At 46.4% G+C, this 18,478-nt stretch overlaps 1 protein-coding gene across 3 annotated transcripts in view; it reads right to left on the reverse strand.

Moving 5' to 3' along the window:
* Positions 1-11,860: 11,860 nt before the first annotated feature.
* LOC124128379 overlaps positions 11,861-18,478 on the reverse strand; it is a 57,078-nt gene continuing 50,460 nt past the window's right edge. For all 3 annotated transcript variants that reach the window (XM_048401266.1, XM_048401265.1, XM_048401267.1), the window contains exon 2: positions 11,861-13,936. In XM_048401266.1, coding sequence (XP_048257223.1) covers positions 12,922-13,893 — 972 coding nt within the window. In that variant the 5' untranslated portion in view covers positions 13,894-13,936 and the 3' untranslated portion in view covers positions 11,861-12,921. The remainder of the gene's footprint in view (positions 13,937-18,478) is intronic.

Here is an 18,478-nt window from a genome sequence, read left to right on the forward strand (position 1 = left end):
ACGTGGGACGGAAGCTCGAAATGATGAACGTATTAGAATTTTACCACCAAAGAACCTAGAAACAAAATGAGGGCGAGTCTAGACTTGGTATTTAAACCCACGAACATAGGATTCTGGCACACCTAAAGGACACAACTCTGCACAGCGAGTTGGCCATCCAGGTCCGTTTTTAAATATTGTGTAGGTCACTTGATGTAAATAATCTTTAGATTACTGAACAGCACATCTCAATACTTCATCAGTATTTTGGCTAATATATGACAACATCTTTTGTGTCAGCCTGTGAATACTGTACGTTATGCCTCTACCTGACTGCCATAACGCTTAATTGAAGTTAAGTATTTACTCTGTTATAAATTACACAAATATACTAGCCACATAAAGAAACTGTGCACGGAGAAAATATATTCTGGATTGAAATACAACACAGCAAGAACAAAATGATGCAGACGCTGTAGCAGCTGAATGATCGGACCATAAGAAAATGTCAACGGGACCTGAACAACGTCCGTTACGATGACGTCAGAATATCAAAATGGAGTAGGGGGTCAAACGACAAAGTCACAAAGTCAATAACGGGTATGACCACCCTGTGCGTGAATCACAGCAGTGCATCGGCGACGCATGGAGTCCACCAAATGGGCATGGAAGGCCTGGGGAATGGCCTGCAATATCCTCCTCAAATCCTGTGCCAAGTCACGGACGTTATCTGGAGGATGTGGAAGACGACGCAGACGGCGCTCCATTTCATCCCACACATGCTCTATTAGGGAACAATCTGGAGAAATTGCAGGCCATGGCAGTAACATGACATTGTTATGGTGAAGGAAATCCATTGCGACCCTAGCCGTGTGAGGACGAGCGTTGTGCTGTTGAAATGTCAATCCCGGGCCATGACGTTGCAGGAAAGGAATGGCCACAGGCCTCAGAATCTGATCTCTGTAGCCAACACCGGTGAGATTGCCCTGAACAACCACCAAAGGGGTTCGGTGCCGTGCTGTTATCCCACCCCAAATCATCACAGAGCCATCTCCAAAACGATTCCTCTCCACAATACAGTTGCGTGCATAACGTTCTCCCAAACGCCGGTAGACACGTTCACGCCCGTCACAGTGGGAAATGTTGAACCTCGATTCATCTGTAAAGACAACATTTCTCCACCATATTCGAGGTTGGCGAACATGATTTCGACACCATCTTAGACGGTTGACTCGATGACGGTGTGTCAGGATGGGACGTATGGCAGGGCGTCGTGGTCGAATCCCGTACTGACGTAAACAATTCCTGACAGTGTTGGGATGGATATGGCGCTGTCCAGGGATTGTCTTGGACGTCGTTACTGCCGTTTGAAACCTGTGTCGGAGATGTGTTACTCGAATCCATCTGTCCTGTATTGGCGTCGTTACTCGGGGACGTCCTGAACGTGGGTGGTCGGCAATGTCATTTGTGTTCTGATAACGCCTCACCAAAGCCGATATCGTTTTACGATGGCATTGGAAATGTGTTACCACCTGTTGTTGCCTCATTCCCGCTCGGATCATTCCAATGGCTTCATAACGCTGTGCAGCTGTCAATCTTGGCATGATTTGCTTGTGATATGCTTGTGTCTGCGCCTGGGAAGTTTTGAATTTTTGAATGACCAAAGATCATGCTTTCCAAAGTGACAGCGAAGTTTGAGTTGCACATGCTGTGTACAGCTGCACAGGATGCACGTACAGTAACACATTGCACGTCCATAGGCCCCCATCAATGACGTCATATCGCATGGCACGTGCATGAGCGTTTGAATGTCTCCAATAATTGCTGTGTTGAAACCTATATTTCATATATGGACGGTGTGCCCTTATATCTATATTTTCTCCGTGCACAGTTTCTTAATGTGGCTAGTAAATAATGTCAATGGAAGAATAGTGATAGCCAAATGGTATCACTATTTCTATATGGCGGAATTCACCATACATGTCTTGTTGTCGACACTGGAGTGTTTGTTAACCCTATTCTTTTTTGTACGTCTGTCAACTGTACTGCTAAGTGCTGCACAATACGAAGTTGCTGTCATTCAGTGAAACGAAACTATATTCATGTAGCATTGGCTGGTTGTTGTTGTACTCTCACACGCCATGCTGTTTGTGTTCTGTGTTAAGAGTATAGCTCTCTCGCCATCACACTGCAGTACACCCTCTCCCTGCTGCTCTCTCGCTATCACACTGCAGTACACCCCCTCCCTGTTGCTCTCTCGCTATCACATTGCAGTACACCCTCTCCCTGTTGCTCTCTCGCTATCATACAGCAGTACACCCTCTCCCTGCTGCTCTCTCGCTATCATACAGCAGTACACCCTCTCCCTGCTGCTCTCTCGCTATCACATTGCAATACACCCCCTCCCTGTTGCTCTCTCGCTATCATACAGCAGTACACCCTCTCCCTGCTGCTCTCTCGCTATCATACAGCAGTACACCCTCTCCCTGCTGCTCTCTCGCTATCACATTGCAATACACCCCCTCCCTGTTGCTCTCTCGCTATCACACTGCAGTAAACCCCCTCCCTGTTGCTCTCTCGCTATCACATTGAAGTACACCCCCCCCTGTTGCTCTCTCGCTATCACACTGCAGTACACCCTCTCCCTGTTGCTCTCTCGCTATCACATTGCAGTACACCCTCTCCCCGTTGCTCTCTCGCTATCACACTGCAGTACACCCTCTCCCTGTTGCTCTCTCGCTATCACATTGCAGTACACCCACTCCCCGTTGCTCTCTCGCTATCACACTGCAGTACACCCCCTCCCTGTTGCTCTCTCGCTATCACATTGAAGTACACCCCCTCACTGTTGCTCTTTCGCTATCACACTGCAGTACACCCCCTCCCTGTTGCTCTCTCGCTATCACACTGCAGTACACCCTCTCCCTGTTGCTCTCTCGCTATCACACTGCAGTACACCCTCTCCCTGTTGCTCTCTCGCTATCACACTGCAGTACACCCCCTCCCTGTTGCTCTCTCGCTATCACATTGCAGTACACCCTCTCCCTGTTGCTCTCTCGCTATCACATTGCAGTACACCCACTCCCTGTTGCTCTCTCGCTATCACATTGCAGTACACCCTCTCCCTGTTGCTCTCTCGCTATCACATTGCAGTACACCCCCTCCCTGTTGCTCTCTCGCTATCACATTGCAGTACACCCACTCCCTGTTGCTCTCTCGCTATCTTACTGCAGTACACCCTCTCCCTGTTGCTCTCTCGCTATCACATTGCAATACACCCCCTCCCTGTTGCTCTCTCGCTATCACACTGCAGTACACCCCCTCCCTGTTGCTCTCTCGCTATCACATTGCAGTACACCCCCTCCCTGTTGCTCTCTCGCTATCATACAGCAGTACACCCTCTCCCTGTTGCTCTCTCGCTATCACATTGCAATACACCCCCTCCCTGTTGCTCTCTCGCTATCATACAGCAGTACACCCTCTCCCTGTTGCTCTGTCGCTATCCCACTGCAGTACACCCCCTCCCTGTTGCTCTCTCGCTATCATACAGCAGTACACCCCCTCCCTGTTGCTCTCTCGCTATCATACAGCAGTACACCCTCTCCCTGTTGCTCTCTCGCTATCACATTGCAATACACCCCCTCCCTGTTGCTCTCTCGCTATCATACAGCAGTACACCCTCTCCCTGTTGCTCTCTCGCTATCATACAGCAGTACACCCCCTCCCTGTTGCTCTCTCGCTATCATACAGCAGTACACCCCCTCCCTGTTGCTCTCTCGCTATCATACAGCAGTACACCCCCTCCCTGTTGCTCTCTCGCTATCACATTGCAATACACCCCCTCCCTGTTGCTCTCTCGCTATCACACTGCAGTACACCCTCTCCCTGTTGCTCTCTCGCTATCACATTGCAGTACACCCCCTCCCTGTTGCTCTCTCGCTATCCAAATGCAGTACACCCCCTCCCTGTTGCTCTCTCGCTATCGCATTGCAGTACACCCTCTCCCTGTTGCTCTCTCGCTATTACTCTGCAGTACACCCACTCCCCGTTGCTCTCTCGCTATCACACTGCAGTACACCCTCTCCCTGTTGCTCTCTCGCTATCACACTGCAGTACACCCCCTCCCTGTTGCTCTCTCGCTATCACATTGCAGTACACCCTCTCCCTGTTGCTCTCTCGCTATCATACAGCAGTACACCCTCTCCCTGTTGCTCTCTCGCTATCACACTGCAGTACACCCTCTCCCTGTTGCTCTCTCGCTATCACACTGCAGTACACCCCCTCCCTGTTGCTCTCTCGCTATCACATTGCAGTACACCCTCTCCCTGTTGCTCTCTCGCTATCATACAGCAGTACACCCTCTCCCTGTTGCTCTCTCGCTATCATACAGCAGTACACCCTCTCCCTGTTGCTCTCTCGCTATCACACTGCAGTACACCCCCTCCCTGTTGCTCTCTCGCTATCATACAGCAGTACACCCTCTCCCTGTTGCTCTCTCGCTATCACACTGCAGTACACCCCCTCCCTGTTGCTCTCTCGCTATCACACTGCAGTACACCCTCTCCCTGTTGCTCTCTCGCTATCACACTGCAGTACACCCTCTCCCTGTTGCTCTCTCGCTATTACTCTGCAGTACACCCCCTCCCTGTTGCTCTCTCGCTATCCCATTGCAGTACACCCTCTCCCTGCTGCTCTCTCGCTATCCCATTGCAGTACACCCTCTCCCTGCTGCTCTCTCGCTATCACATTGCAATACACCCCCTCCCTGTTGCTCTCTCGCTATCACACTGCAGTACACCCCCTCCCTGTTGCTCTCTCGCTATCACATTGCAGTACACCCCCTCCCTGTTGCTCTCTCGCTATCACATTGCAGTACACCCCCTCCCTGTTGCTCTCTCGCTATCCAAATGCAGTACACCCCCTCCCTGTTGCTCTCTCGCTATCACATTGCAGTACACCCCCTCCCTGTTGCTCTCTCGCTATCACATTGCAGTACACCCCCTCCCTGTTGCTCTCTCGCTATCACATTGCAGTACACCCCCTCCCTGTTGCTCTCTCGCTATCCAAATGCAGTACATCCCCTCCCTGTTGCTCTCTCGCTATCACATTGCAGTACACCCCCTCCCTGTTGCTCTCTCGCTATCCCATTGCAGTACACCCTCTCCCTGCTGCTCTCTCGCTATCACACTGCAGTACACCCCCTCCCTGTTGCTCTCTCGCTATCACATTGCAATACACCCCCTCCCTGTTGCTCTCTCGCTATCTTACTGCAGTACACCCTCTCCCTGTTGCTCTCTCGCTATCACATTGCAGTACACCCCCTCCCTGTTGCTCTCTCGCTATCACATTGAAGTACACCCCCTCACTGTTGCTCTCTCGCTATCATACAGCAGTACACCCTCTCCCTGTTGCTCTCTCGCCATCACACTGCAGTACACCCCCTCCCTGTTGCTCTCTCGCTATCACATTGAAGTACACCCCCTCCCTGTTGCTCTCTCGCTATCATACAGCAGTACACCCTCTCCCTGTTGCTCTCTCGCTATCACATTGCAATACACCCCCTCCCTGTTGCTCTCTCGCTATCACATTGCAGTACACCCTCTCCCTGTTGCTCTCTCGCTATCACATTGCAGTACACCCCCTCCCTGTTGCTCTCTCGCTATCACACTGCAGTACACCCTCTCCCTGTTGCTCTCTCGCTATCACACTGCAGTACACCCTCTCCCTGTTGCTCTCTCGCTATCATACAGCAGTACACCCCCTCCCTGTTGCTCTCTCGCTATCACACTGCAGTACACCCTCTCCCTGTTGCTCTCTCGCTATCACATTGCAGTACACCCTCTCCCTGTTGCTCTCTCGCTATCACATTGCAGTACACCCTCTCTGTTGCTCTCTCGCTATCACACTGCAGTACACCCTCTCCCTGTTGCTCTGTCGCTATCACATTGCAGTACACCCCCTTCCTGTTGCTCTCTCGCTATCCCACTGCAGTACACCCCCTCCCTGTTGCTCTCTCGCTATCATACAGCAGTACACCCTCTCCCTGTTGCTCTCTCGCTATCACATTGCAGTACACCCCCTCCCTGTTGCTCTCTCGCTATCCCACTGCAGTACACCCCCTCCCTGTTGCTCTCTCGCTATCGCATTGCAGTACACCCTCTCCCTGTTGCTCTCTCGCTATCACATTGCAATACCCCGTTTCCCTGTTGCTGTCTAGCTCTTTTACAACAGTACACCAACACCCTGTTGCTCTTTCACTATCTTACTGCAGTACACCCACTCCCTGTTGCTCTCCCACTATCTTACTGCAGTACACCCACTCCTTTTTAGTTGCTCGCTATCTCACTGCAGTACACCAACTACCTGTTTATCTCTCTCTATCTTACTGCAGTAGACTCACTCTCTGCTGCTCTCCCGCTATCTTACATCAGTACATCCACTCACTGTTTATCTCTCTCTATCTTACTGCAGTACACCCTCTCCCTGTTGGTCTCTCGCTATGTTACTGCAGTACACCCACTCCCTCGTGCTCTCTCGCTATCTTACTGCAGTAGACTCACTCTCTGCTGCTCTCCCGCTAACTTACAGCAGTACACCCACTCCCTCGTGCTCTCCCGCTATCTTTCTGCAGTACACCTAATCTCTGCTGCTCTCTCGCCACCTTACTACAGTACACCCACCCCCTACTGCTCTCCCATTATCTTACTGCAGTACAACCCCTCCCTGTTGCTCTCTCGCTATCCCACTGCAGTACACCCCCTCCCTGTTGCTCTCTCGCTATCACATTGCAGTACACCCTCTCCCTGTTGCTCTCTCGCTATTACACTGCAGTACACCCTCTCTGTTGCTCTCTCGCTATCACACTGCAGTACACCCTCTCCCTGTTGCTCTCTCGCTATCACATTGCAGTACACCCACTCCCTGTTGCTGTCTAGCTCTTTTACAACAGTACACCAACACCCTGTTGCTCTTTCGCTATCTTACTGCAGTACACCCACTCCCTGTTGCTCTCCCACTATCTTACTGCAGTACACCCACTCCTTTTTAGTTTCTCGGTATCTCACTGCAGTACACCCACTACCTGTTTATCTATCTCTATCTAACTGCATTAGACTCACTATCTGCTGATCTCCCGCTATCGTACATCAGTTCATCCACTCACTGTTTATCTCTCTCTATCTTACTGCAGTACACCCACTCCCTGTTCGCCTCTCACTATCTTACTGCAGTACATCCACTCACTGTTTATCTCTCTCTATTTTACTGCAGTACACCCTCTCCCTGTTGCTCTTTTCCTATCTTACTGCAGTACACCCTGTCCCTGTTCCTCACCCGCTAACAGACTCCGGTACACCCACTCCCTCGTGCTCTCTCGCTACCTTACTGCAGTACACCCACTCCCTCGTGCTCTCTCGCTACCTTACTGCAGTACACCCACTCTTTTTTGGTTTTTCACTATCTTACTGCAGTACAACCACTACCGGTTTATCTCTCTCTATCTAACTGCAGTGGATTCACTCTCTGCTGCTCTCCCGCTATCTTACAGCAGTACACCCACTCCCTGTTGCTCTCTCGCTATCTTACTGCAGTACACCCACTCCCTCGTGCTCTCCCGCTATCTTACTGCAGTACACCTACTCTCTGCTGCTCTCTCGCCACTTTACTGCAGTACACCCACTCCCTGTTGCTCTCCCACTATCTTACTGCAGTAGACTCACTCTCTGCTGCTCTCCCGCTATCTTACTGCAGTACATCCACTCACTGTTTATCTCTCTCTATCTTACTGCAGTACACCAACTCCCTGTTCGCCTCTCGCTATCTTACAGCAGTACACCCTCTCCCTGTTGCTCTCTCGCTATCTTACTGCAGTACACCCACTCCCTGTTCCTCTCCCGCTAACAGACTGCAGTACACCCTCTCCCTATTGCGCTTTTGCTATCTTACTGCAGTACACCCTCTCCCTGTTGCTCTCTCGCTATCTTACATCAGTACATCAACTCACTGTTTATCTCTCTCTATCTTACTGCAGTACACCCACTCCTTTTTAGTTTCTCGCTATCTCACTGCAGTACACCCACTACCTGTTTATCTCTCTCTATCTTACTGCAGTAGACTCACTCTCTGCTGCTCTCCCGCTATCTTACATCAGTACATCCACTCACTGTTTATCTCTCGCTATCTTACTGCATTACACCCACTCCCTCGTGCTCCCTCGCTATCTTACTGCAGTACACCCACTCCCTCGTGCTCTCCCGCTATCTTACTGCAGTACACCCACTCCCTCGTGCTCCCTCGCTATCTTACTGCAGTACACCCACTCCCTCGTGCTCTCTCGCTACCTTACTGCAGTACACCCACTCCCTATTGCTCTCCCACTATCTTACTGCAGTACACCCACTCTTTTTTGGTTTTTCACTATCTTACTGCAGTAGACTCACTCTCTGCTGCTCTCCCGCTAACTTACAGCAGTACACCCACTCCCTCGTGCTCTCCCGCTATCTTTCTGCAGTACACCTAATCTCTGCTGCTCTCTCGCCACCTTACTACAGTACACCCACCCCTATTGCTCTCCCACTATCTTACTGCAGTACACCCACTCCTTTTTAGTTTCTCGCTATCTCACTGCAGTACACCAACTACCTGTTTATCTATCTCTATCCAACTGCAGTAGACTCACTCCCTGCTGCTCTCCCACTATCGTACATCAGTTCATCCACTCACTGTTTATCTCTCTCTATCTTACTGCAGTACACCCTCTCCCTGTTGCTCTCTCGCTATCTTACTGCAGTACACCCACTCCCTGTTCCTCTCCCGCTAACAGACTGCAGTACACCCACTCCCCGTTGCCCTCTCGCTATCTTACTGCAGTACACCCACTCCCTGTTGCTCTCTCGCTATTTTACATCAGTACATCCACTTACTGTTTATCTCTCTCTATCTTACTGCAGTACACCCTCTCCCTCTTCGCCTCTCGCTATCTTACTGCTGTACATCCACTCACTGTTTATCTCTCTCTATCTTACAGCAGTACACCCTCTCCATGTTGCTCTCTCGCTATCTTACTGCAGTACACCCACTCCCTGTTGCTCTCTCGCTATCTTACTGCAGTACACCCCCTCCCTGTTGCTCTCTCGCTATCTTACTGCAGTACACCCTCTCCCTGTTGCTCTCTCGCTATCTTACTGCAGTACACCCACTCCCTGTTGCTCTCTCGCTATCTTACTGCAGTACACCCCCTCCCTGTTCGCCTCTTGCTATCTTACTGCAGTACATCCACTCCCTGTTGCTCTCTCGCTATCTTACTGCAGTACACCCTCTCCCTGTTGCTCTCTCGCTATCTTACTGCAGTACACCCACTCCCTGTTGCTCTCTCGCTATCTTACTGCAGTACACCCTCTCCCTGTTGCTCTCTCGCTATCTTACTGCAGTACACCCACTCCCTGCTGCTCTCTCGCTATCTTACTGCAGTACACCCACTCCCTGTTGCTCTCTCGCTATCTTACTGCAGTACACCCACTCCCTGTTGCTCTCTCGCTATCTTACTGCAGTACACCCTCTCCCTGTTGCTCTTTTCCTATCTTACTGCAGTACACCCACTCCCTGTTCCTCTCCCGCTAACAGACTGCAGTACAGCCACTCCCTGTTGCTCTCTCGCTATCTCACTGCAGTACACCAACTCCCTGTTCCTCTCCCGCTAATAAACTGCAGTACACCCACTCCCTGTAGCTCTCTCGCTATCTTACTGCAGTTCACCCACTCCCTGTTATTCTTTCGCTATCTTAATGCAGTTCACCCACTCCCTGTTGCTCTCTCGCTATCTTACATCAGTACATCCACTCACTGTTTATCTATCTCTATCTAACTGCAGTAGACTCACTCTCTGCTGATCTCTCGCTATCTTACTGCAGTACACCCACTCCCTGTTGCTCTCTCGCTATCTTACATTAGTAGATCCACTCACTGTTTATCTCTCTCTATCTTACTGCAGTACACCCTCTCCCTGTTTCTCTCTCGCTAACAGACTGCAGTACACCCACTCCCTGTTCCTCTCCCGCTAACAGACTGCAGTACGCCTACTACCTGTTGCTTTCTCACTGCAGAATACGCACACCCTGTTGCACCCTCGCTTTCTTACTGCAGTACACCCACTCCGTGTTGATCACTCGGTATCTTACTGCATAAACCCTCTCCCGCTATCTTACTGCAGTACACCCACTCCATGTTGCTCTCTCGCTATCTTACTGCAGTACACCCTCTCCCTGTTGCTCTCTCGCTATCTTACTGCAGTACATCCACTCACTGTTTATCTCTCGCTATCTTACTGCAGTACACGAACCCCTGTTCCTCTCAGGTTATCTCAATGCAGTACGCCTACTACCTGTTGCTTTCTCACTGCAGAATACGCACACCCTGTTACTCTCACGATATCTCAATGCAGTACGCCTACTACCTGTTGCTTTCTCACTGCAGAATACGCACACCCTGTTACTCTCTCGCTATCTTACTGCAGTACACCCACTCCCTGATGCTCTCTCGCTACCTACTGCAGTACATCCACTGACTGTTTATCTCTCTCTATCTTACTGCAGTACACCCTCTCCCTGTTCGCCTCTCGCTATCTTACTGCAGTACATCCACTCACTGTTTATCTCTCTCTATCTTACTGCAGTACACCCTCTCCATGTTGCTCTCTCGCTATCTTACTGCAGTACACGCACTCCCTGTTTATCTCTCTCTATCTTACTGCAGTACACCCTCTCCCTGTTGCTCTCTCGCTATCTTACATCAGTACATCCACTCACTGTTTATCTCTATCTTACTGCAGTACACCCACTCCCTGTTCCTCTCCCGCTAACAGACTGCAGTACACCCACTCCCTGTTGCTCTCTCGCTATCTTACAACAGTACGCGAACCCCTGTTCCTCTCACGATATCGCAATGCAGTACGCCTACTACCTGTTGCTTTCTCACTGCAGAATACGCACACCCTGTTACTCTCTCGCAATCTTACTGCAGTACACCCACTCCCTGATGCTCTCTCGTTAACTTTCTGCAGTACACCCACTTCATGTTGCTCTCACGCTATCTTACTGCAGTACACCCACTCCTTGTTGCTTTCTCGCTTTCTTACTGCAGAATACGCACACTCTGTTGCTCCCTCGCTTTCTTACTGCAGTACACCCACTCCGTGTTGATCACTCAGTATCTTACTGCATAAACCCTCTCCCGCTATTTTACAGCAGTACACCCACTCCGTGGTGATCACTCGCTACCTTACTGCAGTGCACCCACTCCGTGTTGATCACTCAGTATCTTACTGCATAAACCCTCTCCCGCTATCTTACTGCAGTACACCCACTCCGTGTTCATCACTCGGTATCTTACTGCAGTACACCCACTCCGTGTTGATCACTCGGTATCTTACTGCAGTACACCCACTTTACTGCAGTACGCCCACTCCCTGTTTGCCTCACGTTATCTCACTGCAGTACATCCACTCCATGTTGATCTCTCGCTATCTTACTGCAGTAGACTCACTCAATTTTGGCTTCTCGCTATTTCACCGCAATACACCCGCTCCCGGGTGTTCCCTCGCTATCTCACTGCAGTTGACCCGTTCTTTGTTGTTCTCTCGCAAGGGAGCGTTTGTACTTTAAGTTACTGACGGAACCAAATGCGCCTGATTCAATTTGCAACTTGGTATATGCCTGGTATGACCTTTTCACAAATGTGAATTTCTTTTATTGATCACTTGTTCCTATTCATTTTCACTTAGGTTTAACCAACTTACTTAGGAAACCAACATGAGACATAAACATTGCTTTTTGAGGCTGATAATCGTTCAGGCCCTTATCCAACATACATACTACTTGAAGAATACACCTTAATTCCATTAGTGTCCTGACCTCGCTTATCATGCCTTATTAATAATGCTATCAATAAACACATTGAACAAATATGCTTGAAATAAGGTGATAAATCTGGAAGAGATTTGTCCTCACAATTGGTGGTTTGTTTCGAAATTATATTTATTGAACACTTTTTGTCCCATTTACAAATGAACATTTGGGTTACAGTGGTAAGTATGTAATGACAAAATATAAAATGAGGTTGTCTACTGCAGTGATTTTCAGTGATCCCTTCATATAATCTCAACCCCCTATTTTGTCCTTCAGATCCAATGGAATGTGTCTCGGCAGATAACCGACACTGATTATTTTCTGGCGTTGGCGTTTTGTATTCGATAATTTGCTGTGATTTTATAAACAAAAATTGCCCCTTAAATTTCTTGAAATGCTTTAGACAATTTGAATAAAAATAAAAATTCCCTATCACAAAAATTACATTGTTGCAAGGTGATTTTCTTCAAACAGAAATTCAGGCTCAAAGTTAAAGATATATAAATTGTTTTGTACCTGTAGCTGAAAAACATATCTAATCTCGATGCATATTCCGAGCCCCTCAGATTATTATTGTTATGACTTACTTTTTAGTAACATTCAAGTAAATAAAAGAGACGAAAAAAATTCAATAATCATAGGAAATCTCTTCTAAATTTAAACTACGTATCAGACACCGATTGCACCCTCAATGGCGTTGAACCATTCATATATATATTGGCTGTATCGCTATAAATAAGTTTCGTGCAGCTTTGGCAAGGCTACGATGTGGCTCACATCGTCTAAAGGAGAAACTGGTAGATACGTCAGCATGCCAGTAAACCAAAGAATATGTGATGTGTAGCTACGGATATGTTGTAAGTGAATACCATTTTATATTGATATGTAGTGGATATGAATACCTGCGGCAGTTCTATATCCCCCAAAAGCACTATATATTTACACTAATTCAAAATGTTATTGTCTCAGAACAAGTCGAATATTATACAAAATATGACAGTGTGTTATTTTCTGCGCTAATAATTTGAGAAAAGAAATGTTCCTACTTCTTCCATATTACGTCATATGGCCAGCTTTTGTACTGATTTGGGTCTAATTTCTGACCCCCGATACTTGGTGCATATGCAGAATACTGCAATCCTAATAACAAATCTACCAGGTTTTTCCCATTAATGTCTGCTTTCATAAGTACCCATTCCATCAGAATTGCAGGAACTTCTATCTCTTTGAAAAACCTTTTTGAACCTCTGAGAACAAAATATTCATACTCTTGTATGTCCATTTTTAAAACGGCCTTCTTGAATGGCAGATAGGGTAATGTATCGTCTAGGGTGATCGTATACGAGTCAGCGGATTCCTCACAGGGGGATTTAGAAGAAGACCCAGACGATGCCACAACGCTTGTCCCTCCAACGTTGCCAACATCAGGCTTGAAATTCACGAAGGAGTGGTTTGCTCCAAGGGGATTGAATATGATGGTCATCCTGTCTGTGAAGCCACCTTTCTGAATGGACTTACACAGTCTCTGGACATTCTCTATGAGCGGATCCACAGATACCACCTTCCTCCCGAACTTGGCCACTGACAGGGAGAAGGCGCCGACATGAGATCCTAAATCCATGAAGCCAAGTTCAGGGTCTTTTTTTAATTCTGACAAAACGAGGTTGATGTTTCCAGGTTCCCACGCCCCCTTCTGTTTTAGGTCCTTAGACACCCACTTATCAGCCACGATGTCGTGTATATGGATCGGCGTCTCTCCCGACGGTGTCTTCAGAGGAACACAGTCAACGTGGACAGTCCAAGTGCAGAACTCGTGAAGCTGTTGCATCTCTCTTCCGTTGAATCTGTACACTAAGGTTTTACCAGGACTGGGGCTGGACCTGAACGAGACAGCCCTGCTGTCATCAACTACCATGTATGAGAAATGAGGCAGGACTGCGTGTTCAAAGAAGAGCATTGAAAAGGCGCCAACGCCCACCAACAGAAGCAAAGAAGTTTGACGAAAGGAAGACATAATGCTCTCTGGCCACCTTCTGTTGAATCTCTGGAGGTGAAAGCTGAAACGTGAAGACAACTGTTATAAGTGTGCTTGCAATACCAAAAACAAACATACTTGCAGAAATCATACCTATACTTTCTTGGTAAAGTGACTAAATAGCGAATATAAAATCATACATACCGGTTGTTATGTCATTTACAAGCCTAAATAACTGTCTTACATATTATATTTACAATGGAGTAGTATTGATTATAATTTATTTGTCTCATCTCTTCTTCTAGTGGTAACAACTAGTGAGTGAGTGAGTGATTTGGGTTTAACGCCGCTTTTAACAGTATTCCAGTTATATTGCGGCGTGTCAGCTTAATGTGGGAGGAAAGCCCGAAGTGATGCAGGTCCCAGACGTTTACCACTTCGGTGAAACCCACGAGCACGGGTATGGTGCTGACAAACCTAGAAACATAATCGGGGCGAACCGGGATTCGAACCCACAATCATAGGTTTCTGGCGTGCCCAAGGGAATCGCGAATCGCGGCGCCTTAGACGACCGGGCCATCCGTGCCCCCGGTAACAACTAGTACTTTGGTAATCATATAGTCTCGAAAGGCTTAGAAGAAACCAAAATCCTGGAAAAACGTGATCATATTGAACATCTTTCCGTGTTTCTATCGCTTTGTTTACGCATTTCTGTCTCAAATAAAACAAAAAAACTCCTAGTTAGACCCTTCCATTATTTTCAGTGAAAAAACCACAATGAGGTAGGATTGGAAAAGTACATAAAAATTTGTTTTTATTCGGCATTTGACGTCGTATTTGAGGTAGTGTTAACACTATTTAGTGCAAAAATCGTCGTGGTAACATTTCATCCTTGAGCGCACATTAACGGGTCATTGGTCATGCAGTACTTGTCTCTGTGAAGCAGTGAAAGAATCTGGGTTGTGTAGTTTGTTCAGTTCATCCTACTCTCCGATTAGTTGAAGATGTAGTATTATGTTCATGATAGCTACTCGTTCCAAGGAACAAACGATTTAAATAGCAACATGGAGCGAGTTGGGTTTACTTTGAACAGAGGCTTAGTTATACCAATGCATCTCAGCTTGGTGATGGGGAAGCCCGCGGTGCTGCAGATCTTGATTTGTTTGTTTGTTTGATTTGTTTGTTGTATAACGCCACACTCAGCAATATTCCAACTTTATGACAGTGGTCTGTAGAGAATCGAGTCTGGACGAGCCAATCAAGGGAATGACATGATTATCGATTATCGATCGTGATACGATAATATGCATCAACTAAGTCATCGCGCATGGCCACCCGATCCCGTTAGTCGCCTCTTACGACATAAGCGATAAAACCTTTTCCATTGTCACGAAAGCAGGTCGATTATAGGATTTTTACTGTATCATGAACATGTGTTTATGCATCACTATCAAACAGTGATGATACCAGGTGTTGGCGAAAAGGTGAGCATATCCTGTTTCACTGGAGGCACCGGTCACAAACACACGCAAAGGTAAGTCAATTGTTCATCTGACAAGGACACGGGAACATATGGTACAATGGTATATTGTACTGTATAAAGAAATGTTTGCAAATGGGCAGAGACATTACAACTGTTCCCTCCTGTTGCAAAAGGAACATATATCTCAAACATTTTTTCTTCACTAATAAGCAGTAGACTCTCTACACTTGTAAACAGCAGATGTAATTCAAAATTAACAAATCGTTTTTAGTTTCACCAAAATCAGCAAACGTGCATTCGTGTCTCTGGATTAACAGGTCCTTCATTTGATTGTCTGATTTGTTTACGGGCCGTCGTATGGCCTGAGTTCTGCTGTACGTTGTTATGCAGCAACTACTTTTTTGTTCAAATTGTGTGGTGAAAGATGAAGACCTACCAAACTCTTAGTATCTAGCTCACTTTAAACATGGGCAAAGCCATGGAATCCTTGCACCACCTCAAAACAGGCAACCAAATCAAGCCTGACCCAATTCAAGAAGACTGGGAAGTGAAAAGGGAGCAATATGTACAATACCTAGAAGTTCACACGGGTTCAGCACCCGTTGAACACGCGTGTGCAACCCGTTGAGCACGCGTGGGTCACTCGTTGCACATGCGTGTGCCATGCATGTAACGCGGGACCAGGTTTCAGTTGAATTTGACAAATGTATCAAATGAATAGTGAGATAAAACAAAACAGTGAGATGTGAATCTTGAGTTAATGAGGAGCCATTGACCTGTGTTCACCAGACCATAAACACAAGGTCGGACCGTCTTAATTAGTGTTTGGTTGCTGGACTTTTATGGCATGGCCCATTCCACGAGGGTCCAGTCTAGCCATTGGGACTAGCCGACAGTAGAACAGTAGTGAATTTAGATGCGTGTTTATTGCTAGGGGAACACCGAGTTGACACGGTGTAATCCCATTAGTTAGACAGCCAGCTGTTAGGCACCTTAAAATAACAACTTTTCTGGTTGAGTGCACAACAAAGTGAAATGCTGTTACCTTGATTGATAATGGAATGACCCATAGCTAAACATCAAGATATAACAAAACAAAAAGACTTTTTAAGTCAGATGTACTTATTTTATAAACGTTCATCTCAGATTTGGCTGTTACATCAGATATATATATACAACACGTCGCATTTTAGTTCTGGAAACCCAATAGTCAAGAAACTCTACAGTCTTTGCCCAGTCTCGGTCAAAGGTATTTACAAAAATAAACTTGCTGTTTTCACGGGAACATACTAAGGAAGAAAAAATGTTCAAAAAAATGTTCAAAAACTCAATATTTACGCTATGTCGCCCTTGGGCGAGAACATGTTCCTTTACTTAAAACTCATGTTTTTGTTTCACAAATATATAAATGTATTTCTTTCAAGTATCATGACACAAAATGTAACTCATTTTAACTTAATTCAACGATTTTATAGCGAAACTGAAATATTTCGCCCATGGGCGAGAAAAAGGTTTGGCCCATGGGCGAGAATATATTCCCTTACTTAAAAACTCATGTTGTTTCGCAAATACATAAATGTATTTCTTTCATATATCATGACACATAATTTAACTCATTTTCTTGATAACACACCTCCAGTGGGTGCTGGTCTGTCTTTCTCGATTTCGGTTGTAGAGATATCCATGCAGAAGAATCTGAGGCGTGCCTCTCTGTGACATAATATGTTCCACTTTCCTTAACCCAGCCATTCTGATAATGCTACCAGGGTTTGGGTCTGGGTCTATTCGGAGATTTAACGTGCGCTTTCCACATGTAATAAATTACATTTAGCGTATCTCGCACACGGTCTACCATGGTCTTACTTACTTACTTATATTGGAGATTTTACGTGCGCTTTCCGACTGCAGAGTATTTCGCACACGAGCCCGGCCAAGCCATTTAATGTGTTTCCGAAAAAGGGAAAAAGTTTTTGGCAATCCAGTAGGGGCGTTTTAGTGGTTGCTTATATAGAATTTTGGAAATTTGGAAATTTGGAAAAAATGCCAAGAGGGTTTGGGGGGCGAACTATGGGACCAGAGTATGGAAGTTTGTTAGTTTGATTATGTGGTCTGGTTTTGGTAGTTTATTGGGGTTTTAAATGCGATTTATTAGTCTTGTTTTGACTAAGTATACGCCTAAGGCTTTGAATTTTTCTATTTTATTTTGTGGTTTAGGATTGCTTCTAGAGTAAGAGCCTTATTTAGATTTAGGGTGGTTTGTAGTGTAGTTCGGTGTGTTAGGTAGTGGGTGCAGTGTATGACTGCGTGTTCTGGGGTTTCTTGTTGTTTGCAATGTGGGCAGGTTCCTGTTGCGTGTTTTTTGTTATTATTTTGAAGTGGTTATTTAGGTTGGTATGTCCTGTTTAGTTTAGTTTAGTTTAGTAATTACTCTGTCGATTGTTTCGGATGTAGAATTTTTGGTTTGGTTAGGGTTTTTTTTAGAACCTTTTTTATTTGGCTATTTGAGTTTTGATATAGGTTATGCCATTTTTGGTGATTTTTTGTTTGTTGACACTTTTAATTTCTGATTTGGAGATGGGTAGGTTTAAGCTTATTTCTGGGATTTTAAGGGATAATTTAGCTACTTTATCGGCGTTTTCATTGCCGTATATTCCTACGTGGGCGGGGATCCAAATGAATACTATTTGTTTGCCTGCCTTAGTTAAATCGTTTGAGCTTTTAAGTATTTGATTTATTAGTTCAGGGCGGTTTTTGGGCTTGTAGTCCACTGAGCGAGTCGGTAAGTATTAGGATTTTTTGTTGTTTAGATTGTTGATTATGAAGGGCTGAGGCCATGTCCATTAGTTCGGCCGTGAATATTGATTGATTGTTTGGGAGTCGGTAGGATTGTGTGGCTTTAGTTGGTTGTGTGATGTGGACTCCGAAACCTGTGTGTTTGGAGATCGGATGTGAGGATCCGTCTGTGTAAATGTGACACCAATTTGGCCAATTTTCATGTATGTATGCTAGTGCTAGTTTTTGCTATGTTTGGGTCGGTTTGTTTATTTATTGTGCTAGCTAGTGTTATGTCTATTTGGGGTGTTTTAAGTTTTAGGGTGCAGATATTTGATTTTTTACAGTTTTGTTTAAGATTGTATTATT

The sequence above is a fragment of the Haliotis rufescens genome, unplaced genomic scaffold, assembly GCF_023055435.1.
Source record: "Haliotis rufescens isolate VD_foot unplaced genomic scaffold, xgHalRufe1.0.p SCAF_21, whole genome shotgun sequence".
NCBI lineage: Eukaryota > Metazoa > Mollusca > Gastropoda > Lepetellida > Haliotidae > Haliotis > Haliotis rufescens.